This window comes from Penicilliopsis zonata, assembly GCF_001890105.1.
Source record: "Penicilliopsis zonata CBS 506.65 unplaced genomic scaffold ASPZOscaffold_17, whole genome shotgun sequence".
NCBI classification, from domain to species: domain Eukaryota; kingdom Fungi; phylum Ascomycota; class Eurotiomycetes; order Eurotiales; family Aspergillaceae; genus Penicilliopsis; species Penicilliopsis zonata.
In genome coordinates, this window is record NW_019208925.1 from 496,809 (window position 1) to 521,907 (window position 25,099).

Here is a 25,099-nt window from a genome sequence, read left to right on the forward strand (position 1 = left end):
GTCGCGGCGTTCGAGCACGATGGAACGAGCAGATTATACACCAGACAGTGCAGATATCGAAAAGCAACGACGACACGACGATGAACCGGTTCTCGAGGTCCGGGGGGGGATCTTGACCGAGAGAGATCAAGACCTGGAATCTGAATCGGGTCTGGAGTCGGATTTCGACCTTCAAAGTCTGGATAGAGACGATGTTCTCTCTGCTCGGCGCACTCGCTCCAACATCGAAAAACCACAGAGTTTGTCAGCACAAAATCATGGATCGCAACCTGATCCTACTTTAGTAAGACTTCATCCCTAAGAAAAGAATTGCCGTTGCTGATATGGACGCTGCGTACAGGTTACGTGGAATGGACCCGATGATCCCGAGAACCCGAAGAACTGGCCGATGGGGAAGAAATGGTCTGCCGTCATCATCGTCTCGTGCTTTACTTTCATCTCTCCAGTCTCATCATCCATGATTGCACCGGCTTTGACAACCATTGCTGAAGCATTCCATATAACCAATGAAGTCGAATCGCAGTTGACCTTGTCCATTTTCGTTCTGGCGTACGCGATCGGGCCCCTCTTCCTCGGCCCCATGTCTGAAATCTATGGCCGTGTGATAGTCTTGCAACTTGCAAACTTGTGGTTTCTAGTTTTCAATACCGCCTGCGGTGCAGCAAACACCAAAGGGCAAATGATCGCCTTTCGATTTCTAGCTGGACTAGGTGGCAGTGCTCCACTTGCTGTCAGTAGCCCTCCTTTCCCTTTTCCCCTCCTCTTCTCTGAGAACTTAACTCTGACTTCTCCTTCTTCACAGATCGGTGGCGGTGTCCTCGGCGACTGTTTCAAACCGGAGCAGCGTGGGAAGTCTGTCGCCGTCTACTCCCTTGCTCCATTGCTTGGCCCTGCCGTCGGTCCTATCGTCGGCGGGTTCATCACCCAAAATACCTCGTGGTCTTGGGTCTTCTACTCCGTCTCAATTGCCGACGCAGTCATCCAGATTGCGGGTTTGGTTTTCCTTCGCGAGACTTACGCTCCAAAACTGCTTTTGGACCGCGCGAAGAGGCTCCGCAAGGAGACGGGCGATCCCTCCTACCAGACCGAATTTGAGCGCCTGAACAGGAAATTCGGAGAAGTCATACGGACTGCCCTGGTGCGTCCGTTTCGGATGCTCTTCACGCAACCCATTGTCCAAGTCCTGGCCCTTTACATGGCCTACACCTATGGGATCATGTATCTAGTGCTCTCGGTCTTCCCGCAGCTGTGGACTTCTCCGAAGCACTACAACGAGTCTATCGGTATCGGTGGTCTCAATTACATCTCTCTGGGGGCAGGCTTTTGGCTCGCTAGCCAGATTGCTGCTCCCTTGAATGACCGGATCTACCGCAACTTGAAGAAGAAGAACAACGATGTTGGCAGGCCAGAGTTCCGCGTGCCCTTGTTATATGCCGGTTGCTTCTTTACTCCCGTGGGAATCTTCATCTACGGATGGACGGCACAGACGAACCAGCACTGGATTGCCCCCAACATCGGTGCTTGTATCTTTGCCATGGGGACGATTATAACATTCCAATGTATCCAGACATACCTGGTCGATGCATATACTCGATTTGCCGCGAGTGCACTAGCAGCCAGCGGCATGACAAGATCTCTCGCTGGCTTCGGGTTCCCTCTCTTTGCTCCTTACATGTATCAAGCCCTGGATTACGGATGGGGGAGTAGCTTGCTAGCGTTCTTATGTATTGCTATCGGTGTGCCGGCGCCAATATTTCTTTGGTACCATGGCGAGCGCTTGAGGAAGGTCAGTACATTTGCTGCTGGCTAACCAGGCACTGCCATTGGGGGGGGGGGATAGAATAGATTTTCTTCACTCTAATGATATATACATTTTTTTGGGGTACCTCTCTTTGCACAGGCAACTTCGCTAGAACCATGGATCCTCCCTCACCATCGAGGCAACAATTTACATACAGTGTCTGCCTATCCCCAAAGGACGACGCTGTTTGCCTGGATTCCTCCTCTCATCTTTCTTTCTCCAATCATTTTTCTCTCCAAAAGCCTATCCAAGCACTCTTCCAGTCACACTTTTTCATCAACAAGACCCTCTTGACCACTAATATCATGGAGATCCAAGACTGTGGCCTGGGCGATTTTGGCAACCTGCCCCCTGAAATGCGTTCTTGTATCTGGGACCATCTGTGCCCCCACGACTCGACCCAGACCGACCTATCAATCCTTCGCGCAAGTAAATGTCTCCACGAGGAAATATCACATCATTTCTACTCTCGAATCTCTCTTGACGTGAATGTCAGCCCGAAGTTCGAGCGCCTCCAGTTTCTCGAAATCTATTCACGCAAATGGAACAAACACTGGTTCCTTCCCACCCAGAGCTACGCCCGCCGCCGCGGCTTCCAGTCCCTACCATACCACAAGGTCGACCTCACCATCAACATCCACGCCCCGAACCCGAGAGATCCCGGCCAGATGATCACGCTGTGGAAGCGCATGAAGGCGCTGAGCCGAATCCTACAGCGGGCATCCAAAATTAAGAGCCTTAAACTGTGCTTCCAGAGAGGCGAGGGAAAACAAGACTGGCAGGGCAGTATCAGAGACGGTCAGGCAAGCTCGAGCATTCGCTGCGGCGACCTCGACATCCCAGACTATTTCATGGCCCTGATCCCGCTCTGTAGCCTCAAAAGCATCCAGGAATTCCAGATCAGCGCGGATTGCCAAGAGTTCTTCGATGCCATCGACTGGAGCCTGATCAACTCCAGCCGAGAGTTCATCCTCAAGGGCGTCCTCCCATCCCAAGACGGCAACAACGACGGCAACAACGGCAACAGCGACAACTACCTCCCCATCCTGGATGAGTTTCGTGACATCTCCCACCTGGTGGCGGAGCTCTCCTTCATGCTCGACCTGAAACTAGACGACATGGACGGCCACACCGCCAACATGCTACGTCTAGACCGGTTCAGCCGATGGTTCCGCAACGGTCGAACGGGCCTCTCCCCGTACCAGCGCCAAATTAGACACCTCCTCCACCGGTACCCGGATATCGTCCGCTACCATGATCCGTTCCTCGCCGACCTGCGCAAGCGACACATCCAGCTCGTCGCAACGTACCACGTCGAATTCGGACATGGGAGGACTTTCCCCTGCCGCGTCTGGGATAGTGCGGAGTGGGACTGCCATTATCCGCGGGGGATCGATCCCTTACGGAGGGATCTAGTCCAGCTATACTGGGAGGATTATATGGTGTATGTCCAGCGAGGATTGTTCCGGCCCTTGGACCGGTTAATTTGGGATTATAATTCCCGGCGGGCTCGTTCCTCCCCTTCCAACTTGGATTGAATGGGGACTTGTTTAAATTGTTTTCGATTGTATTTTTTTGAGAAAAAAAAAACCTGTGTTCATACTCTTTTCCCTTGCTCCTGGCCTTTTTCCCCCTTCTGTCTAAGGGGTTTTTAAATGGATGTCAAGGGTTTTTAACGGGTTGCACACTTCATGTATGTACTAGATTAGTATTATAATGGCAAATAGCATGCCCTGTCACTTGCTTAATGCAGTATTATCCAACATTCATACAGAATAGAGGAGAAGTAAGATATAATCTTGGAGAACTGGCCCTTCTAAACAGAAGGAAGAGAGTCCGCATATCAAGTGGGAAAGGTAGAACCAAATTCAACAGGACTCTAATTCGTCGATTTCCATTGTCAACATGTTCCATGCTAATGATCGTATGGTCTAAATCTAAGAACGGGTGGAATGGAACGATTCTATTTCTTTTTAATAACAAGTCTATGTGCAAAGCTGCTATATTTCATGAGCTAGCTTCATGTGCAGGGGGTGGAGTAGCAATTTCTTCGTTTTCTCGGTGCTCCCTCGCATCCTCATTCACATCGTCCAGCACGGCGCTATTCCGCGTCCGTAAGAAGGTGGACAGGGACGCCTCTGCCCCGGGGCTGTCGCTGCGCGATAGAGTCGACGAGGCACGTTTGAGGTTCCGGGCGCGACGGAGACTCGCCGTGCTGTCCCGCGAGAGACGGGAGGGAGCTAGAGTGGAGTGGTCCTCCGAGGAGAGAGAGGCGGTTTCATTCATTTCTTCTCCTTCTGTGTTTTCGAATGGTCCATCGTGGTCCTTGCGCCATCTCTCAAAGTCATGGCTGGTCCAACTGGAGCGGTAGGGGCGGGCTCCAAAGGGGAGATTCGGGTTGCCGCGCCGGGACTGTACGGAGGTCGAGCGGCGTGGGTTCTTGTCGACCGTTATTGGGCTCGGGGTGGGTGACGGGGTAATGGATCGGTCGAGAGAGAGGTTGGAGGGGTGCTGACTGGATTGAGTGTATGTCCAGTTATCGGTGTCTTCATCTTCGATTTTCGGGTATCGTTTCACAGAAAGGATCGCGAAAGAGGGCCCTTTAGGCTCCTCGGGTGTTGGGGGCGGTGGTGGTGTGGGTGGCCGCGGGGCGGGGGGCAGGTCAAGAGCGCTTTTTTCGACGTGCGCCAGGTATCGCATTCGCATAGGTCTCCAGGAGCGTGGTTTGAACTGTTCAATATCACGGTCGCGCGTGAGGGACATGTACGTCGAGACGGCGCCAAGAAGGATGGAGACAATGAGGAGGATGGTCAGAATGCCCTGGATGATGATAATAGCGATACCAATAACAGCGGTTAGAATACGACTGAGACCAAAGCGAGGGTGAAAGGCCGCAGATAGCGCGAGCGTCGCCACCTTGCTGAACCCAAGCAGGTAGACCATCAGGGCGTTCAGACGGGTAGCCTGGAAGGGCCGCAGCCAGACGACGCCAACAAAGGAGATAATTTCAACAGCAAGCAGTCCAAACACCTGGATCAGGGGGTGAGCCACGGCGCCGCCGAAAAAGCACGCGCGCACGAACTCGTAAGCAAGCCAAATGGTGAATGTGAACCATTTCGACCGTCGGAAGCGTGCATACAGCCACCCAAACTTCATCAGGTAGTCGATGTCGTCGTGGACGGGTTCCAACTTCGGGTCTGCATCATAGCTCAGCCGCCACCAGGGGAGGCTGGCCAAAACGTGGGTGAAGGCCTCCATGTCTGGGACGCGGCTGGCCCGCCAGACACTCATCCACGGCACGCAGAAAAGCACTTTCTCTCCACGAAAGAGCAGTCTATCCGCTTCGGAGACAAAACGGCCGCCACGCATCCGACAGTACAGTGCGTAGGCTGAGATCCCTGCCAGCCCAAGCAGAAAGATTATAAAGACAATGGCTGCAATAGCCAGGACTCCAGCCGGGCCATTGAATGCGAACTGGAACATGGTCAGGACCATGGTCATAAAGAAAGCAATAAGCGTGGTTCGGAGCATGGCGAAGACCGCGAACCTCAGCCAGTGCGTCCGAAAATGAATCCAGTTTTCCTTATTCACCAGCTTGATTCGACCGAGGCCTGCAATCATCAATCGGAACAGCGCAACGGACACCGGGACCAGCGCGATCAATACTAGCAGCCAGAGAAATCCGGTCATAAACGCGTTGGATGCGGGGATGCCCTCCTGTGCGAGGGTGCCAGCAAAGCCCGAGTAATTGCCCGGCAACGGCAGGCCTGCTTTCACGGGGCCACCATACCACGAGGTACTGTCGGATGTAGAGCTGTTACTGCTGCTGCTGCTACTCCGTTTCCTGAGAGAAGCGATGGCACCCGGGTACAGCCTGTCGATATCATAGCCGCCCCCAAGATCTGAGACAGTGGTGTACGCAGCAGCAGCACCGAGCATGCCGATGTTGCCGTAGTCACCCCCCAGAAAGGCACTGATAGTATGCTGCATCTTGCTGCTGTAGATCATCCCTGCTGACCAAGCGTAGTTGGACCAGAACGCGACCACGACGCTGGGCCAGTTCATGGAGAGTATGCCCGAGAAGAAAATGTGTTGGAGAACAGAGAAGACAACCATGGTGGACAGGGAGTGCGCATAATGGCTGCGAGTTGTGGCGAGATCGTTGCCGTACATGGCTGCGACAGCAGAGGCGACGAGGGCGAGCGCCGCGAAGCCTCCGAGCAGTCCGCCAACGACCTTGGGATGGCGGAAGGAGGAGCCGTTAGTGAGAACAGCAGTCGTACAGGCGGCCTGAGACTCAGTAGTGTTGGAGAAGATTCGCGCGATAACCTGTCCTTCAAAGTCCGGGATGGTATAGGCTATGGTGGGGATGGTAGAGATCTCGCTGGAGCTCACGGGAATGACCTCACTGATCTGCACAGGGACGCCAGCCTTCAGTGGGCACAGGCTAGGTAGGCATGTCAGTACAACTTTTTATTTTCAAGCTTCTATCGAAAAGGGTTTCCTACCTCGCCATATTCGACGAGCAGGGGTTGAAAGTCAATTGGAAACGCAACTCTCCGTATGCGTAGACCTCAATGTAGACTGCACCCGTTAGTAAGAGGGCTTCGCCCACCAGATTTGCCAAAAGGTCAAGTCATACGCATCACATTCTCATTTTCGGCCGTCGTGGTCCCATCCATGTTGATGGTGACGGTCATGTTATCACGGAAGAAGGCGCCATCGAAACGGGACAGCTGGATAATCGAGTCGCTCTGGCAGTCGCCAAAGTCCTTGGTGTATAGGGATGGACGACGATCATCAGGAACACTGACCTCTTCACCATTGGCCTCGTCGATAGTAACATAGGCAGTGCCTGCCGTGGAGGGGGTCGACAGGAAGAAGAGCAGGAGAAATGTGAAGACACCACGCCAACCGGCAACAAAGGAGATTCGTGAGGACATCTTCTGCAAGAGGGGTGGAAAGAGAGGAAATACTCTCTCTCCTCTCTCTCTCTCTCTCTCTCTAGCTGCAGGTACAACCGTTCTGCGTCTTCCTCCTGCGTTTCCCTTAAGCAATCGTAGTGGGGTTTGATAAGATTGAGGAGGGGTGGCGATTGAAGCGGTCTGGATCGTGAATGCGTATCAGACTCGGGGCCCAGCCACGAATAGTTAATTGGTCTCAATCAGTTTTCATCTTCCAGACCAGCATGGTATGTGTGGTTTGACGAAGTTCCTGGGGGTCAGGTATTAGTACTCCTCCCCATCCGCCTCCGACAGAATCAGTCGGTGAGACGGACAAACAGTTGGCAATGACACAATGGGGCGATCCTGGCAGGAGCTTTTTATCTGCCCGGAAGCCCAAGGAAGCACAGACAGCGTGTTCGAGTGAGAGTATGTCGTAAGGGCTGCAGGGTTCCTGGAGTTCTAGACGCTGACTGGGCGGTTGGAGAGGCGCCAAACGTGGTGAATGCCGCCCAATAAGCCCTGCACGAGGAGCAGCGCGAATCGCCCGATCGAAGCCGGGGAAACAATTGGAAGAGAGTGGCTGGGTGGCCATTCTTATTAGTACCTAGTACTATTGTCTTCTCCTACAGCGTGAATATTCCACAGACCATCCATGACCCCACTAGGGGACCGATTCCTTCTGTCTGGCGTCGACTATGGCCGTAATAGCCCAGAATAGTCGAGAACCTAGGGGGGGGGGAAGGAAATTGCTCCACCATGGCGGCCGTTGCCTAACGGCGAAGGGGTTTTTGACAGGGGATAATGGCGGGAAAGCCATCTATTCTGGAAGATAAAAAAGACTGATTCGTTGCCATTATCGATGCTATGATACCTGTTGCTATTTCTGATTGCTCAATCATGGACAAAGAGCGTATTGAAGAGGAGGAAGAGGGAGTGTTTGTCAGGAGACGCTGGACCTCCTTTACCCGGAAAGAGGCGGAAGCGGTGAAGATGGCTTCATCCCAGTTTGGATAAGCCTGAGATTTTTTGTTGCTACTCCATATTAATATATGGAGTAGTTATATTATAGTGAAGAAATAGTCTCATGGAAAAGGGGTTGCTGGTATTCATGTAGAAATATCTAATGGTCTGCTTGTAGGAGCCATACAGAGTACTACTATATAAGATACTACTGTAGAAGATAGATAATGTTTTGTTAGTATTCTACTGCAGTAGATAGAGAAGTTATCTAGTAAAATCATTATTTAACCCCCTTAACCATGACATGAATATATGGAGTAGGTACTACTCTTGATCCCTCTTTAAACTGTTTATATCAGTATATTTCATCTAGTAAGTTGCATAAAATTATGTCTTCTTCCTCGGTATTTCACTATCACTTCTCTTCGGTTTAGAAAATTATTTCACTGCCCTCACTTCAATTACTATGTACCAAGATCAATACAACTTATTAAATCACTGAATTGAGTAGTCTTTTCCTTTGTTCCAATGGATAAAGTCGTCAGAAGGCTTCAGAGAGGGATGGATTAAATATATTCCCTAAAGTACTCATTATTCTGAGCGAGATGCTCCCATATATAATGAGATACTGCACCTTCATTGCTATGAAGAATCATTGGTGGTGGATTTAGAGGGGTTAAAGTAACTCCCCTCTCCAAAAAAAAAAATACTCTGGTCTACTGACGTCAAGAATCTTCAATCTAGAATCCAATTTATTCAGCTCTTCCATGATATGATGAGAAATCCGGATATAGCCAGAAGTTAGATGGAGATAGTAAGCGGGGTTTGCGTCTATTGGCAGGTATCTCCGGCCCCCATGCAACATGACTGCTATAAGAAGCCCAGTTCCTCATTCCAGTCCATCAAGTCTACAGTCTATATATTTGAGATACAAACAATACTCGAAATGTCTCGAATTCTAGTTACCGGCGGAAGCGGCTTCCTTGGAGGCGTCGTGGTGGACACACTGCTGGCCCGCGGCCACTCGGTGGTGACGACGGTGCGGTCGGAGGAAAAGGCAGAGGCGATGCGGGCTACGCGACCGGACATCGCGCAGGACAGACTTTCGTTTATGATAGTGAAGGATATTGCGAAACTGGACGCGTTTGACGCCGCTGTGGTGTCCGATCCGCCGTTCGACGTCGTCGTCCACACGGCCAGCCCCTTCCACTACGCCATCACCGATCTCCAGCGTGACATGCTCGACCCCGCAGTCAACGGCACAGTAGGCATCCTGCAGTCGATCGTGAAGCACGCCCCGACCGTACGCCGCGTCGTCATCACATCCTCCTTTGCAGCCATGTACAACGACGCCAAACCGGCGGGCTCAAAGTACTCCGAGGAAGACTGGAACCCCGTCACCCCCGAAACGGCTCTGGATGCAGAAAACTCCCAGGCGGGATACCGCTCCAGCAAGGCTTTGGCGGAAAAGGCGGCCTGGAAGTTTGTCGAAAAGCACAAGCCCAGCTTCACCCTTAGCATGATCAACCCGTCGTTGATCTTCGGCCCGGTGTCAGCCTCGCTACGCTCCCTCGATGAGATCAACACTTCCAACGCGCGGATCCGTGACTTCATCCTTGGCAAAAGCAAGGACAAGTGTCCGCCCACGGGGAGCCAGTTCTGGGTCGATGTGCGCGATGTCGCGCTGGCGCATGCCCTGGCTGCTGAAAAGCCCGAGGCCGGTGGTAAACGCTTCTTCCTGACCGCAGATAACCTGTGCAACGCAGACGTCGTTGCCGTCATCGCGGAGGAATTCCCGGATCTTGCCGCGGGACTGCCCAGCGGCGATGCCCTTGCTGCCGGGCAGTTCCCTCCGGGGGGGCCCAAGTACGGCTTCGACACGTCCCGGTCAGTGAGGGAGTTGGGATTGCAGTATCGCACTCTAAGAGAGAGTATTTCTGATACGGTGATGAGTATCCAAGCAGCTCAGAATCGTCTTTCACAATGAGTATCTACTCTTGAAAAGTTATGACGTGATCCCTTGAAAGTTTATGATAATGAAGAGCGTGTGATATTGTATTCAAATCTAAAATGACTATTTACCCCGTCTGAAGACATTCTATACCAAATGAATATCTAAGTATACTTCAGACATCCCCTCAAATAATTTTCCACCTGGGTAGTACCATCCAAACAGGAAATCAAACCAATATACCCATCCGGTCTGACGACAACCAGCGCCCCATGGTCCGGATCAACCCCGTAAACAGCATAGACGTCCTGGACACCGTCCATCTCGTACCCGCTATAAAACCGCATCTCGGACCATTTCTTCACCTGCGACGGGATATCCTGCCACATGAAATCTTTCGAGAGACGTGGATGCACGACGATCTGTTCCACGACGGGTGGGAAGTGCTCATACATCGACGCGAGGGAACGGAGGGCCGTTGCCGATTTGCCAGAGGGGTCTAGCAGGTCTGACGATGTGAGGCAGATAACTCGGAAGCGGCCAGTGCATGGCAAATCTATAAATTAGTATTTCTATCGTGTTATATGCTCAACGCTTTCTTTTTCTCAGAAGCTTTCTGAATCGTTCGTACCATCCTGCATGTCCCATTTGCAGCCATCTGCATGCCGCTTCAATCTCACGTTGGGCAACCGTCTACCCGGCTGTAAAATGCCTGCCAGGTAGTCTGTTCCTTGGATTGGATAGAGATTATCTGTGATATCGTCTTCAGTGTCAGGCTTCTCAACTAGACAACTTCCCCCGTATTCGACTCCACAGCCGGTCGTGAGGCCGTTGCCAGTGCTGAACACCTGCTGGAACTGCTCGTGCGTTATTCCTCCGTGTAGAGGATCAATCTGGCCTGAGAACATGGATGAAATCGATCGGTCAAAGGCAATGAGGTCTTGGGCAATCCTGTGTCTCTCGCTGTGGTATGTGTCCAGCATGGCGTTGGCGTTGGCGCTCAAGTCGTGAACAGCGTAGGCCAGTTTCCAAGCTAGATTGTGCGAATCCATCATCGACACGTTCATTCCTTGGCCGGCCTGAAGTTTTTAATTAATATCACCATGAGAGAGACGTTCAGAGTAGACTGGTTGATTTGCTTACCTTTGGACTATGTGTGTGGCAGGCTACATCTTAGCATTAGTACAGTAGCAGAACAGTAGTGTGCCATAAATCGAACTCACCATCTCCCACGATAAACACTCGGTTAACCCCCTCTGAATCATGGACTGCGAACTCGTTCGCCACACGCTGTCCGATCTGATACGCTGTCCACCAGTCGACCGCATCTCTGCCTTTGGGCTTGATGGTATACGGTCTGAACGCTGCTTCTGCATGGGCCAGGATGCTTTCGAGAGTGACCTCGTTCCTCCGTGTTTTTGCCTCTTTTTTACTCTTATCTGCCGCCTCTCCTTTTCCTTCTTCTTCCTCTTCTTCTTGATCGTTATCTGCCTTGACGACTCCAGGAATCTGCACGTACAGACGCGTGAGATACTCGCCAGTCGGGATACGCTCACGGGGGATCACCATCACCGACCCGGCGGCCGAGTGAATGGCACACCGACGACGAATATCCGGAAAATCCGTGTCGAGAACGAGATCGACAACCCCCCAGATATGATTAGTGGATTCGCCCTGCAGTTTGAGACCCATGCTGCGTCGGACGACGGAATGAGCCCCGTCCGCGCCAACGAGATACTTGCTTCTTATCGTGCGCCGACAGGACCCGTCATTGGCGTCCTCGAGTTGTGCCTTGACGGGGAACTCGGGGTCTCCGTCTTCGTCGATAGTCACATTGACGAGTCTCGTGCTTCGTTGGATGCCTCGTTTCGAGTACCGCAGCAGGTCGGTCTCGAGGATCCTCTCGATCCGCCCCTGGTGGATGGTGACGCAGTACGGGAACCGAGCCGCCACCCGTACTTCAGACACAAGCGAGGTCCGTTCAATCCCAGGAGGAACTTTCCCTGTGTCTGCGTTTCGATGGGTTGAGGGATCCCAAAACGCAACCTCCCATTGCTGACAGCCCTGCGTGAGGATCTCGTCGGCCAGATCCAGCGATTTCAACACCTCAAGCGTGCGACACTGCAGACCATCCGCCTGACCAGATTTGAGAACCTCTGGCTTCGCATCCACGCATAATACCGAGTCATCGCTCAGTCCGTACCGTGTGAGAAGGAGATGCATCATCATTCCTGCGGGACCGGCCTAAAAACGATCATATTCATTCGCACAATCAGATTTTTTTCTATTTATACAATACTCCTTGAGAATTCATTTATATTACCCCCACGATGACCACCTCGTACTTCTCATCTCCCGGCTCGGGCTCGAACTTGGACGACAGACGGGGCAGTGGAGGCGCAAACGAAGGAAGCACGCGCAGGTCTCGCGGGGAAGACGAATACTCGGTGAATACAGGCATAGCCAGACAATGATATATAGAAGCAGGGGGAAATTATATTAGGAGGGAGATGGCTTCGGATACGGTGGGTGCTAGACGCGAAACTCGCTATATATATGGTGACAGACTCAATGTTGCACAAATACGAAGGACTATACTGACGACCAATTAACTTCCTATTGATAGTTCCCTGCCATTGACTTCTCATATTACATGGTGAGTGTAGAGGTGATTTCGCAGCATTGGGTAAGCATATGCAGGTAGTAGGTAGGACAAGGGTAGTACAGAAGGTTGCACTTGCTGTCTAGTCTGGAAGCATTACCATTACTATAGATGACTATCTACAAGTGGAGAAGATGAATTATAGAAGACTCATTAAGCCCGAACAGTTGAAAATAGACCACTGGATGGTATACATTATCAAGTCGGGTTGGCTGGGTACTCTCCTATCCGGATACTCAGCTTCAAAAGGCTGCAGTCTTTCCATGTTAATTTGATCGGACTCAGCCGTAGAAATTGACTTACTGCTAGCTTCAGTAAGCCTGTTTGGCACATCTTCAAAAGAATCTCTTCTAGCTTAATGGCTGCTGTACACTCATATAGACCACATAATAGTCCGCCCTTACGGGATGATAAAATATCAGCCAAGGAGTCAGATCTATGCCATTATAGACAGTCTCCAATCCCTACAAGCTTGAAAGCTTTCAAATAACATCAGGAATTGTTAAATTTGACTCATCCACAGTCCTTCTTTCACCAGTGAATTTCTAAACAGCCAATTCATGCCTGAACCGGCAGCCCTACGTCACTGCCAGCTCCTTTAGTGATTAAACTGACTGTAAATATCAGCCATCATGTGCGCAGTTCTTTCTCTCATTTCTTGACGCGTTATCCTTCGCGACGCGTTGTATCGTCTTTCTCTCTTTTTCTTTTTTTTTTCTCGCTCTCTCCCTCCTTCTTATGCTTCCTTAACTAGCCAAATAGTTGTCCTGCATCTTCAAGATGTGCGAGAACTGCTCTGCTCGAAGGCTTCAAGACACCATGGGCACTCCCATGGGTGCTCATCAAAGGGCTCTCCGCATCGTGGTTATTGGCGCCGGTATTTCGGGCATTTTGGCATCTATTCGCTTCAGACAGCGAGTCCCCAATGTGAGCGTTTGTGTGTACGAGAAGAACTCAGGGGTCGGTGGTACTTGGTTCAAGAACAAGTATCCTGGCTGTATGTCTGGTACGTGATTTAGAAATATTAGCTCTCGGTTCCTTCATCTTCAAGCGTTTCTCTTGACGTCCTGACTCACCGTGTGAAATCTTCAGACCATCCGTCCCACTCCTACCAGGCCAGCTTCGAGCCGAACCTGGAGTGGAGCCATTTCTATGCCTCTGCCGATGAGATCAAGAAGTACTGGGAGAAGGTTTTCTTCAAATATGGCTGTGATGGATCCTGCAGACTGGAGACCAAAGTCATCTCGGCGATCTGGAATGAGGAGAAGGGACAGTGGCTACTGAAAGTAAGTGTCATCCCGTTTCAAAGGAGGAGTAGAGTAGCTCATTTTCCTTTTGTAGGTTGCGGACCTCAAGAAAAACTCTCTGTTTGACGACGAGTGCCACCTCTTGATTTCGGCCACTGGAATGCTTGACGATGCCAAATGGCCTACCTTCCCTGGTCTGGGTGACTTCAAGGGGAAGGTGATGCATACTGCTGAATGGGATAAGTCGTACAGCTACCAGGTAAGCATGTAGAATCCCCAGAAAGTCAGGATTAAATGGAGCGGCTTATAAGTTGTGTGTCTTTGTGCAGGGCAAGAAGGTGGCAGTGATTGGAAATGGCTCTAGTGGCTTGCAGATTATTCCTGCCCTCCTCCCCCAGGTCACTCACATCGATCATTACATCAAAGATCCAGCTTGGGTTACCCCTACTCTGTATAGAGAGACAATTGATAATAGGGGCCCTCACCTGCAGAACTGTGAGCTTTTTGTTTTATCTCGACACCAGCCCCAGCCTTGACTAATTAATCTCTATAGACATCTTTGATTCGGCGGACATGCGCAGTTTTAAGCACAACCAGGGTTACTACGAGAGGTTCCGCAATGGTAAGAAGACCGTCCCAGGTATTTCATATGGATAGCAACCATCTACTAATTGGAATGTTTTCAGGAATCGAGCACGAAGTGCAATCTATGCACGCCTACACCGTCAACGGCACCACAGAGCATAGAACTGCCCCTATGACTTTCATGGAGCACATGGAGCGTGGCCTCCAGTATAAGCCCGAGTTGCTCGCCAAGTTGATTCCTGTATTCCCTCCTCTGACTCGTCCGCTTACTCCTGCTCCGGGATACCTGGAGGCTATGACCAAAGACAAGGTGAAGGTGATCACCAAGCCAATCAAGAAGGTGGTCGAAAAAGGAATCGTGACCGACGATAATGTGATCCACGAGGTAGACCTTGTGGTCTGCGCCACTGGATTTGATACCTCGTTCATTCCGAACATCTATATGGTCGGCCGCAACAATCAGACTCTTCGGGACAAATGGCGGAAGTACCCAGAGACCTATCTCGGCATTATGACTGACGGATTCCCCAACTACTTCATCGCTTTCGGACCCAACACTGGCCTCGCCACAGGCAACCAGCTTCTCTTGCTCGAACGGCAGATCGACTACTTCACCTCTGCCGCGTTGAAGATGCAGCGTGATGATATCCGTGCCATGGCCCCTCGTGCGGACAAGGTGCAGTCCTTCGTTACCCACTGCGAGCAGTATTTCAAGGGCACTATTTTCAAGGAGCGCTGCTCGAGTTGGTACAAAGCCCACACTGAGAATGGACCTGTCATCGGTCTCTGGCCCGGTAATCTCCCTCCTCCTTGTTTCGTTCTTTCATTTCCCAGTGCTCACTGTTTTAGGTTCCGGCTTGCACGCCGTCGAGGCTCTGAAGAACCCCCGCTGGGAAGACTTCAGCTACGAATACATCGACCCAGACAGCATGAGCTGGCTTGGTAACGGCTGGACTCTCAACGAAACAAGAAATGACATCTCAATTGACTATCTCAGCCGGGACCAAATCGACTACCCTAATAAATTGAAGGTTTTTCTTCCCCAGAACAGTGCTGATTCCGATTACGACGAGCAGAGATCCGGGTGGCGTCCTCGCTACCAGAGTGACGACCCTCGTTGGGACGCGATGAGTGCTGTTTATGAGGGTCAAACCAGTAGCTTTGAAGATTAAAGGGTACTTGCTGCTCGACACTCTGTCAGACTTCCAAGAGGAAGGCCACTGTCCACAATTTGTGTATTAAGCTTCATTTCTAGTATCTGATCTGATTCGCCATAGCCTACTAGCTAGGTAGCCATTCAATCAAATAAAGTTATGTTATCTGCATTTCTGGACACTGTATGTAGTGGTAAATCGTAACTATGCAGCCAATTACCAACCTCTATTCAACAGTCTAAACTTGAAACAGAGGATATTCCATTATCTTGAGTTTGTCACTATGGTTTGAGGTAATAGGTATGGATTTGTAAACAGATACCTATGCATACAGCTAACTGCCTACCGGCCAAGAACTCTCCTTTCCAGCCAGCGAAGAGGTGGAAAGGTCAAAGCAGCCCAGCTGACAGCCACCGGCAAGCCCAAGTCGATCCCCCTACCGACCAACTTGCCCAGCGGCCCCGTGAAATATGTCTGCCACATCCCCAGCACGGCACCGACCCATCCGATACAAAACGCGAGCAAGCCGGCCAACCCGACGGGGAGTTTCCGAGGACTATTCCAGAGGGTCCAGTCGTAGCCTTTGATCCCGCCGCGGAAGAGCAGCTCCTCTTCAAGCGTGAGGGCGCACCAGATGGCAGTCCAGTAGCCCATCAGCGACAGGAAGTTCTGGAACACCTCGAAAAACTGGTTGCGGCCGGCACAGGCGCACGCGGTGTAGATAATTACTGCGACGATTGTCCAGACGAACCGCGGAATAGCCATGCACCATCTGCCCAGCATCTGGAAGCAGAGAGCGGCCGAGTACGTGCCTGGGACGTTGTTGGCGATCACCCCGAGCGAGAGCAGGACGGCGCAGAAGTGGCCGAAGGTGCCGAGCGGAGCGAGAACCTGCACGAGCACGGCACCAGAGCTGATGGAGTATGCGGCCGCCCAGGCCGGCTGGGATGCAATCCCCGACGCGATCCCGACGCCCAGGTATAGCGTGAAGGTGGTGGAGAGCACCAGGCCGGCCATGGAGGCGGCCCAGACCTTCCACCGGCGGCAGGTCGCGGGGAAGTAGACGAAGAAGTCGGCCGCGGCGGGGGCCCAGCCTAGCGGGCCCGAGACGCAGAGAAAAAACCAACTCATCCGGTCTGCGGCGCGAGTGCTGGCGGAGGAGCCTGTGGTGGGGGGCGACGAGGTATCAAAGTGCGGGCCCGCGACGCCGATGAGTATAAAGCAGACGAGAAGCTGCGGGATGAACGCGTAGCGCTCGTACTTGTGAAATAGGTTGATGCCGAGCAGGCAGATGAACAGCGAGATGAGACACGCGATGATTGTTCCGACGATGATGGTCAGCCCATGGCCATTGACAGCCGAGAGGATCTGGCCGGCGATCAGCGTGTCGACGAGGCCGTACCCGAGCAGGATGACCAGGTTCAACAGCACGCACAGCCGCGACGGCCACCAGCCCATCGTGTAGCGGGACATCACCAGCGTGCGGTTCCCGCTGACAGGACCGAAGGTTGAGATGTAGCTGGTCGCGCTGCACCCGACCAGCAGGCCGAACGTGGCCACCACCATCCCATCCACCAGGCCCACGTTGAACGTCAATGGGCCGAGGAAGCCCAGGATGATGTTGTTGGCTGTCAGGTTCGACGAGAACCAGATCAGTGCGATCTGCACGTAGTCGCGCAGACTCGCCTCGTGGCTGCGCAGCGACTCCGGCACACGCTCGATCCCACGAGCCTCCAGCCCTAACATGGATTCCAGCCATGATGTACATTGTCTGATCGGGGACTTCTCTGTAAGTCCTTCTTCCACCGCAGAGGGTCCTGGCGAGTCTATTTCGTGGTTCACGCAGCCAACGGTGGTCCCGTTAGTCGTCTCGTCGGGAAAGGTCTTCTCATGGGGTTCTTCTGAACTGTCTGCCGTCGCCATAGTTTTAAACAGTACCTAGCCGTCAGCTGTCATGTGTGGAATTCGAGTAAAACAGATGAGATGCCCTTTTTTGAAAATTTCTTCCAATTGTTGTCCACATAGGGACTGACAACTGTGCGTTTTGCATTTAACTGGGGATCAGCGGTAGGTAGTACAACACAGTCAACAAGTGACGCAAGGGAGGACGAGCAGCAGGTAGAGCACAGAAGCTGAGAACTCAATTAATGGGTTATTTAGCTGGAATTTCCGCAATATCTCTTCATCGCGCTGGCATGACATGTCTAGGCTATCATCTTTGTCCCATTCTAGAATGACCTGTCTTGATGAGAAGATCTCCTAAGGCTCTCAGCACCAGATCGATGGGACCTCGATGCAGAGAACTTGATAGGCGGAATGTTTCTTTATCCGGATCTGCTGATAAGATGTAGTTGAAACGGTGGTATGTATTTTCCACTCGGTTGTTCTTCGGCTCCCAATATTGCAAGAATGAGCCTGACCGTGGACAACGAGACTATCAATGAGTGAGGTCATTGTCAACTAGTCTCGCCAAGCCGCAAACGACTGTCGATCTACTGTTAGTCAATCGAGGCTGAAGAGGTTCGCTGGCAGGTTTTATCTCCTGATCCCAGACACAACAAACGGTCATCAACTCTTTCGAGTATGTTTCGAACAACAAAGCACTTCCCCTCTTCATGTCCGGCACTCAAGATTATATAGATTAGTGTAGCCATGCGATATTCATCATCAAATCAATGGGCAAAGATCGATTGCCCGGGGTAGTCATCTTTGAGGATGAGGCTTTTTGAGTACACTGTTTATCTCAACATTGCATGTCTCAGGCGTGTCTCAATCCCAACAATTTTCCCAAGCGACTTGAAATTGGTTCCCGTGTCATTGCTCTCCTTTATTTTAATTGAAGATCGGCAGATTTAGAGTATAATCTTGAAACGCTGGACCATGTCGCAATCGGCGGTTCTTCCAACCAACGCTATCCATGGAATCTGCAACGAGTAGCCAAAAAAAAAATTTAGCAGCTATCGGAGAACCAGAACATACTATCTTGACTCACCTGGACATCGTTGATTGACCCACCTCTGGTTTTCGAAAGCCCGGTCATCTTTCGACGGTGTCTAACGAAAAGTGCCGCTCGATGAGTACGGGGTAGATCAGCAATCATTTTATAGGGTGCGAACCTCTGGATGCATGAGATCCTCGCCTGATCTGGAAAAGTCAACGTCTTTGGACTCATCTCATGCAGAAAATAGACCATAATCCTTCGGTCAGATTACTCTTCGATATCGGCGCGATCGACCACCCACCGTCGAGGGAAGATCAGCTTGACGTCCGTTTCTTGCTCCAAACTTGCAGCCATGGATATCGGCGTACTCGGCCCAGCAAATCATCTTCAATCCAATCCCTTCGGCCGAAGACTATTGGGTGCACTACCTCATTGCGGACAAGGGGACAAGGGGGGCAGTGGGGGAGGACGGTAGCAACCCATTCCTGCTCGCCGTTGGCAATCTCTGCCGCTCAGGAGAAACCCCAGCCTAAGATTAAAGTGTCATTTGAAACAGCTAGACCCTAATAACCCGACCAAGCAAGACTGGGGGGGGAGAGGGGGGAAGGCCGGAATTACCTCTGTGCGATGTCGGGATACGAAGCCAAGAGAGGAGAAGCTGGGTGGGGTTTCGCCCACCCGCCAGACGATCCTCAAGATTCAGGCACGAAGATGGACTAGACTCGTCTTGAAGCGTGGTCGACCGTTTTTTCCCTTTCCTGTCTCAGTGTCTCTCTCTATCTATCTCTCTATCACACTTATTATTACCTACTAGTCCTGGCAATCAGAGTCCCTCTGGCCAAACTGGGCTTGTCGTTGTGCTTGCTTGACGGCCTGGTGCTCGTGCTCGCCTCTCCTTAACCTCCCTCATTTGCCTCCGTCCGTAAGACCGACCGTGTCTCTCCGATATGCAGCTCCCTCGTCGCCCACGATGAAGGCCGCTTCTGATAAGCATTTTCGCTGCACCGTCTGCCAGCGAGGGTTTACTCGCATTGATCATCTGAAACGACATCATCTTCGCCGTACGTTTTTGTTTTGTTTTGTTTTTTCGAAGACTCGTCGTGGTTGTCCCCCAGCGTTGCGCGGACTGACCGTCGTGTTGCTCGACCAGATTCCGGCCTGAAACCTTACTCTTGCGTATTCTGTGCTGAGGCATTTGCTCGTTGGTAGGTTGGCCATGGACCTGTTTATTGTTGTCTTGTTGAGTGAGTGGGTGAAGTTGGGGTTGACAGGATTAATTGTGTGCTCTCTAGTGATAACCTCCGCGACCACTACGCCGACTGCTCGAAGCGCGGCGATCGCAAGATTCCAGAGACGGGCCAGCGGGGAAGAAGGCGACATGCGTGCCAGTCGGCAAGTCCTCCTGCGACAGTCGGAAATAATATACCCTTCCATGCTCATCGTGTTCTAATGCTTTGCTCTCGCCGATAGTGCACCTCGATGAAACTCCGCTGCGACGGCGAGAGTCCGTGCAGTTCGTGTCTGAAGCGAGGGCTAGAATGCAACAACCACAGGAATAACCCGGTCAAGGAGGCCAGTCAGTCGCCCTCGTCGCATTTCGACCTTCTGAATTCACGTCCTGACGCCGTCGGTTCTACAGGTATGACGTCAGGCAGTCAGGTTGCCGATGAGGACAACTCCGACCGCGGCTCCATCAAATTCCTCCTGAACGCAGGCACCGACAGCTTCACCGAACACTTCCAGCTTCCTCCCCGCAGTGACCTTCAGCGACGTCTTATCCGTCACAATGACCATCACAATGAAACGGCGCGGGAAGACCCGTTACAGACGTCGCGGCATCCTCCCCAGACCAAACGCGAGGCTGTCGAGGAAAATTCAGACTCTTCATCCCCATTTTACCAGGACGATTTTATCAACTTTTTCAGTGGGCCCTTTGCCGATGTACACAAGTCTGTGGATGATCCATTGACCGGGGCTGCCGCCTACCGAGCTGGCGTCCCGCCGGTTCAGGACCCGAATCTCACTGCGTACGAACCGGAACGACCCTTCGCCAGCGCGCTGACCCAGGCAATTCGGACGCGTGCCTGGACCCTTCCACTCGACAACAAGGCGCGGGATGAGTTATCGATGAACCTCGGCTTCTTGCTGACGACAACCCGGATCCGCAAGTTCGCTGCCATGTACTTCAAGTACTGGCACACCAGTTGCCCCATCACGCATGCCCCCAGCTTCGATCTGGAGACCGCCCCAATGGCGCTCCTGGTGGCAGTTGTCTTTATGGGAGCTATGTATTCTAACGATGAGAAAGAGGCTTATGTTGCAAGGCGCGTTTTGGACTTTGCTGAGTTCTTCATCTTTTCCAACGACACTTTCTCATCCGAAAATGAAATTTGCACGACCTTCTCCGGGACTCGAGTCTTCGATGGCGATATTGGCGACTGGACCCAGTTTCAGAACCTCCAGGCCGGCGTACTGATGGTCATTCTACAATATTGGGCCGGCAATCCGGTGTCACGAAACCGGGCTTTGGAGAACCGTTTCAGCGAAGTTGTCAAGGTTAGCACTGCCATTCATCCTTTTTTTCATCCTTTCGAGACTAAGCACTTTACGTTTCACTCTCAGGTCGCTCGGAAAATTGGTTTAACAAGCTGTCAACATACATCCCAAAATTCTGTCAGCGAGTACATTTGGATCCAAACGGAGTCTCGAATCAGGTGAGTACATCATTCTTCTTGCCACATCGAATTTTTTTAGCCGTCCTGTGGCTGATTATCACAGAACCATCAACGTTATCTCGCTTGTTGACTGTTCCTTCTCCCTCTTCCGAAACTACCCTTGCCGGCTGATCCATACGGAGATGAACTGCGATTTGCCTTGCGAAGAGCATCTGTTCCGCTCACCACACCCATTTTCAGATCGCAAGTTCAAGCTCAGCCGAAATATCACTATCTCAGAGGCCTTCCAGAACCTCTTTGAAAAATACCCAAAGCGAGAGCCGCCGGATGGCCTCTCGTATTCCCTGTCGCAGTCCCCTAGGCCAGCGCCAGACATAAACCCGCTACAACTGACTGTTTTTGACATGTTCGTCATGATACACGGTTTGTCTTGCCCTTTCTTTGCTCTTTCTGCCACCCATACTGACTTCGAAGCAGTTCTTTATGCATTCATCAATACCCACATGACACATCTTGTTCCTTTTATGCGCTCCCAGGCCTCCACCTCTTCTTCACAATCGCAGCCATACGACATCTACACCTCTACCCACCGACCATCCTCGCAATTGAATCCGGACGACCCCATCCTAGCCTCTATCCGGACGGCGCTCTCCCGCTGGCGTGAGATCTGGTTCACTCTACAAAACCAAATGCCTCATGACAAATGGGTGACGATGGGGATCTACCGCAATGGCTACAACTTCTGGCTCGTCGCCCAGCTGCTCATCACCAAGAAAGCGAGCATCGATGTCATAATGCAGATGGAAGTCAAATGCGAGGATAAATTACAGAAACTCAAGGTCTTGCTCCAGGACGAGAATGAGTAATTACTCCCCCCACCCTTCGACTCTGTTCAATTTTCTTCTTCCAAAATTTCTTCCACGATCCTTTATTTTTCTTCTTGTGCTGTATTCTATCTTTTCAGGGGGCATGGTGTACATACAGATAACGGCGTTGGTCAGCATGGAAAAAAGTCACGATGTGGGAGGCTGAGCCTGTGTGTTTAATAATTCCTGTGATTTAATGGCATATAAGTTAATTTCATAAATAAGACTCCAAAGTAGCCACGCCCTCGCCTTAGAAGACAGAGTTTACATTTTTATCATAAAGTATCACTGCTCTATCGTACATGGAGTTGCCATTTATTCAATTACAATCAAGATATGTACAGTCCCAACTCATTCTTCGGATAGTAGCGTAGGCTTAGTCCGGCTTTGACTATGACCAAAGGCTCGCGATTTCTTCTTCTTTTAAGTCTCGGTGCAGTTGACGGCCAGGGTTGTCTCGTTCACCTGAACAGAGCGAGTTAATATCTGGTCTTGCCATAAGTTTTAGGTGAGAGTCTTACATATGCGCACTGGAACTCATTGGTTCCAATCGGGCTCACAACATTGATGTCGTAGGCGTTAATGTCCGAGCAGACCTATCAGTGTTAGAACCGCTATGTGTCAAGGTGAACATTACAATAGAATGGAAGCCGTACATCAGGAGAGGAGCAAACGATCGTTCCCACAATAGGCTCGTAGGCGGTTGAGGTCTCTCCGGAGAAGTTGTAGAAGAGGACGTCGGAGATAGTAAGGTTGCTCTATAAACAGGTGCTATCAGTGTTGTCCTTGTACTTTTTCCAAGAAGTGAAAATGGAGGAATACATACAGGATAGTCATTGCACAGAGTCAGATTGTCCTGGCCATAGCATTGGGTGACATCGATCGCATAATCAACGTTGTAACTGTAGAATGTGTCGTAGGTGATGTTTTTGACGTAACCGGATCCACCGCCACCCTGAAGGTCGACAGAAAGCTCAGAGGAGATCCCAGGCCAGACCTTGATGCGAGCACCGTTCTGCCTTGGTGTTAGTGACAAAGTTCGTGGGTGTATACAATGGATCTTTCTGACCTCTGCATTATACATGGAGATGTTGTAAACGTAGACATTCTCCACAATGTCCACTTCTCCGACATACTGTCCAAGAGAGCCCACAGAAATACCGTGGGAACCGTTGCAGTAAAGGTTTTGAACAAGAATATCAGTCGAGTTCGGCTTGAAAGAAACGCAGTCTGCTGGCGTGTTAGCGATGGTTTTCATTGCCTGGGAAATCAGCATAGAAGACTTGCCGTCCTGGTTCTGGATGATGGAGTTCTGGATAACAATGTTCGTGGAGCGATAAACATCCCTGCAGACGAGCAATGATTAGACTGGCCTTGTTTTCTCGCGGAAACCGAGGGCAACTCACCATCCATCAGTATTCTTAACCTCGACTGAACTATTAGTGCTGCTTGCAGCGATGTTGATGCCGTCGAAGAGAACATCAGAGGAGTTGGCCACAAAGTGGAACCATTCAGGCGAATCGCGAAGATTCAGAGGTCCAATGGTACCTCCATTCAGACCAATGACACCGACAAGAACGGGCCGTAAGATAAGCTCGTTCTCCACGTAGAGGTCATACCAGGCCTGGCCGTTGCCATCCAGTATCCCGGTACCATAAAGATTGACGTCTTCACCTCCCAGCTCAAAGAAGGTTGTCGCATTTTGGTAGGTTTGGAAAAAGCCGTTCTCTTGCCAGTAGTCGGTGTCGTTGGTGAATTGGACATGGCCGAGGATCTCTGGACCCAAGTCAGAAATCTCACGGATTAAAAACTTCCATGGACAAAATACATACCGATATCGATATGCTTCAACCAGGTCATGTCCAGGGCAGTTCCGATGGTGTAGAAGTCTTTGTCAAAGACGACCTTGCCGCCATTGTTGCACTCCTTCAGCGCTTTGAGGATGTTGTTAGAGTCATCGCGTCCATGGCCATTGGCTTCGACTTTGCAGGTCTTGGTCCTTGGGTGACTGGAAGGAAGTGGCTGAAAGGGCTTAAATGGCTTGCACGCCTCGTTCCGGTCCAAAGAGATACCTTGGACACCAAGCAGCAGTGATGAGAGGCTGACTACCTGGGTGAAGGTGGAGAACTTCATGACGACCAGTAAAATGAATAGCCTCAGGAAGAGCAAAAGTAGAGGTCCGTCAATTGACTATGGCAATCATTACTACTTTCTGTGTTGCGCATCTTCTGGGGTCCTCTTCTTATATGTTTTTTTTCCCTTCGACGCATTGATTGCTCCGCACGCCAATGTCTCTAATGACGACACTTAGGCAGGGTTTCCTTACTCCGTACTCGCTCCTCATCTGTCTGCGGAGAGAATCCACATCTCGCCTGCCATCGTGGAGAGACATGGAGATGGAGGGAAATTAATTGTCCCCACGGGATGCCGCAATCTGGGGGAACCAGCTGCGGAGAAGCTCGTGAGGAGTCTGGAGACATAGACAAGGCTCTTTGGTCCCACAGGATGAAGCTCTACAGCTTGCAATAGGTACTGCGGGTCAGAGAAGCCAGGGACCGTGGAAGATGAGGAGGTGATAGGAGGGATAATTCGCGGTTTCGCCGTCCGATTGGAAGGAAAATTCAGGGCAGATGCAGCATGTATTTATCCGAAAACACACTAAAAGAGATAGACATATTATTGAGGCTTGCAGGAAAATAATGCCTTTCGACAGAAAAGCTTAGTTGATTGAAATATAGTAGGGATAATATCATCCTGTGGTCCCATTTCTGTTGAGGGGTAACCATCTCGACAAGATGAGAAGTCGCGAAAGAAACACGTGATGGGGACACAGCCAACTTCTGCCTGGCACCTGCCACTGCTAAACAACCATTCTTTCCAAGCTCTCTACTCAGTCTATGCTTTCTATTTCCTTGCACTCAGGTTGCAGCTGCCTAGCCTGAAGCTAAAGAAAGTTTAACAAATCCTATATATATTCAGGGCCAATAGTATCATATTCCTATATGATTCATATATCACCCAGCATATCTAACATTGGTTAGGCCAGATATATTAAGTAAATAAAAAATTAGAGTATAATACTAACTATATTAAGCTTAACTAGTTAAATAATACTATAAATATATATAAATTATCTTAATTAATAGTCTTAAGGTTATCCTTTTTTATAATATACCTCTTTAATATTATCTTAACTCTATTATTATTTTTATTATCTTAATATCCTTTATATTAAGTATTTTAATAAATCTTTAATATTATAGGCTTATTAAAGTCTTTATAAAGCTATTTATAAGTATATAAGTTATTAA

At 50.7% G+C, this 25,099-nt stretch overlaps 9 protein-coding genes across 9 annotated transcripts; 5 read left to right on the top strand and 4 right to left on the bottom strand.

Annotated features, from left to right (window-relative positions):
• Positions 1-19: 19 nt before the first annotated feature.
• Positions 20-1,810, top strand: ASPZODRAFT_154391 (hypothetical protein; the record flags this gene model as incomplete). The annotated part of the gene is made up of 3 exons (XM_022726082.1): positions 20-283; positions 341-730; positions 803-1,810. 3 exons carry the CDS (start codon positions 20-22, stop codon positions 1,808-1,810), a joined length of 1,662 nt encoding a protein of 553 aa, XP_022578415.1.
• A 296-nt stretch (positions 1,811-2,106) lies between these two features.
• Positions 2,107-3,339, top strand: ASPZODRAFT_19206 (hypothetical protein; the record flags this gene model as incomplete). The annotated part of the gene is made up of 1 exon (XM_022727355.1): positions 2,107-3,339. The coding sequence occupies one exon, from the start codon at positions 2,107-2,109 to the stop codon at positions 3,337-3,339; it is 1,233 nt and encodes a 410-aa protein (XP_022578416.1).
• A 469-nt stretch (positions 3,340-3,808) lies between these two features.
• On the bottom strand, positions 3,809-6,744 carry ASPZODRAFT_73451 (hypothetical protein; the record flags this gene model as incomplete). Its single annotated transcript, XM_022729890.1, has 3 exons — positions 3,809-6,248; positions 6,310-6,385; positions 6,444-6,744. The coding sequence occupies 3 exons, from the start codon at positions 6,742-6,744 to the stop codon at positions 3,809-3,811; spliced, it is 2,817 nt and encodes a 938-aa protein (XP_022578417.1).
• Positions 6,745-8,440: 1,696 nt separating this feature from the next.
• Positions 8,441-9,870, top strand: ASPZODRAFT_135949 (hypothetical protein). The gene has a single exon (XM_022723943.1). The coding sequence runs from the start codon at positions 8,654-8,656 to the stop codon at positions 9,692-9,694; it is 1,041 nt and encodes a 346-aa protein (XP_022578418.1). The 5' UTR covers positions 8,441-8,653; the 3' UTR covers positions 9,695-9,870.
• ASPZODRAFT_2113935 (hypothetical protein) lies at positions 9,579-12,119 on the bottom strand (the record flags this gene model as incomplete). The annotated part of the gene is made up of 5 exons (XM_022727753.1): positions 9,579-10,214; positions 10,290-10,737; positions 10,802-10,824; positions 10,882-11,902; positions 11,982-12,119. 5 exons carry the CDS (start codon positions 12,117-12,119, stop codon positions 9,823-9,825), a joined length of 2,022 nt encoding a protein of 673 aa, XP_022578419.1. The 3' UTR covers positions 9,579-9,822.
• Positions 12,120-12,714: 595 nt separating this feature from the next.
• On the top strand, positions 12,715-15,574 carry ASPZODRAFT_2113943 (hypothetical protein). Its single transcript, XM_022727754.1, has 7 exons — positions 12,715-13,326; positions 13,413-13,606; positions 13,662-13,826; positions 13,897-14,062; positions 14,121-14,189; positions 14,254-14,946; positions 15,002-15,574. The coding sequence occupies exons 1-7, from the start codon at positions 13,101-13,103 to the stop codon at positions 15,322-15,324; spliced, it is 1,836 nt and encodes a 611-aa protein (XP_022578420.1). The 5' UTR covers positions 12,715-13,100; the 3' UTR covers positions 15,325-15,574.
• A 74-nt stretch (positions 15,575-15,648) lies between these two features.
• Positions 15,649-17,052, bottom strand: ASPZODRAFT_154396 (hypothetical protein; the record flags this gene model as incomplete). The annotated part of the gene is made up of 1 exon (XM_022726083.1): positions 15,649-17,052. One exon carries the CDS (start codon positions 17,050-17,052, stop codon positions 15,649-15,651), a length of 1,404 nt encoding a protein of 467 aa, XP_022578421.1.
• A 1,765-nt stretch (positions 17,053-18,817) lies between these two features.
• ASPZODRAFT_135951 (hypothetical protein) lies at positions 18,818-22,032 on the top strand. Its single transcript, XM_022723944.1, has 7 exons — positions 18,818-19,308; positions 19,398-19,452; positions 19,540-19,639; positions 19,718-20,803; positions 20,870-20,961; positions 21,026-21,345; positions 21,400-22,032. Exons 1-7 carry the CDS (start codon positions 19,218-19,220, stop codon positions 21,786-21,788), a joined length of 2,133 nt encoding a protein of 710 aa, XP_022578422.1. The 5' UTR covers positions 18,818-19,217; the 3' UTR covers positions 21,789-22,032.
• Positions 22,033-22,082: 50 nt separating this feature from the next.
• On the bottom strand, positions 22,083-24,192 carry ASPZODRAFT_893358 (hypothetical protein). The gene is made up of 8 exons (XM_022730354.1): positions 23,621-24,192; positions 23,195-23,564; positions 23,076-23,134; positions 22,858-23,018; positions 22,615-22,803; positions 22,445-22,546; positions 22,310-22,384; positions 22,083-22,253 (listed from the first exon to the last, which is right to left on the bottom strand). The coding sequence occupies exons 1-8, from the start codon at positions 23,919-23,921 to the stop codon at positions 22,212-22,214; spliced, it is 1,299 nt and encodes a 432-aa protein (XP_022578423.1). The 5' UTR covers positions 23,922-24,192; the 3' UTR covers positions 22,083-22,211.
• Positions 24,193-25,099: the final 907 nt, after the last annotated feature.

Bases quoted from the DNA above. Each gene is read 5' to 3' on its own strand.
- ASPZODRAFT_135949 (XM_022723943.1), top strand. From the start codon at position 8,654: ATGTCTCGAATTCTAGTTACCGGCGGAAGCGGCTTCCTTGGAGGCGTC.
- ASPZODRAFT_2113943 (XM_022727754.1), top strand. From the start codon at position 13,101: ATGTGCGAGAACTGCTCTGCTCGAAGGCTTCAAGACACCATGGGCACT. The intron at 13,607-13,661 runs GTAAGTGTCATC...TTCCTTTTGTAG, and splicing joins AGGGACAGTGGCTACTGAAA to GTTGCGGACCTCAAGAAAAA. The intron at 14,190-14,253 runs GTAAGAAGACCG...GAATGTTTTCAG, and splicing joins CTACGAGAGGTTCCGCAATG to GAATCGAGCACGAAGTGCAA.
- ASPZODRAFT_135951 (XM_022723944.1), top strand. From the start codon at position 19,218: ATGAAGGCCGCTTCTGATAAGCATTTTCGCTGCACCGTCTGCCAGCGA. The intron at 19,309-19,397 runs GTACGTTTTTGT...TTGCTCGACCAG, and splicing joins GAAACGACATCATCTTCGCC to ATTCCGGCCTGAAACCTTAC. The intron at 19,640-19,717 runs GCAAGTCCTCCT...TCTCGCCGATAG, and splicing joins GGCGACATGCGTGCCAGTCG to TGCACCTCGATGAAACTCCG.
- ASPZODRAFT_893358 (XM_022730354.1), bottom strand. From the start codon at position 23,921: ATGAAGTTCTCCACCTTCACCCAGGTAGTCAGCCTCTCATCACTGCTG. The intron at 22,804-22,857 runs GTCAGAAAGATC...ACACCAAGGCAG, and splicing joins TCTCCATGTATAATGCAGAG to AACGGTGCTCGCATCAAGGT. The intron at 22,547-22,614 runs GTATGTATTCCT...ACCTGTTTATAG, and splicing joins CTCTGTGCAATGACTATCCT to AGCAACCTTACTATCTCCGA.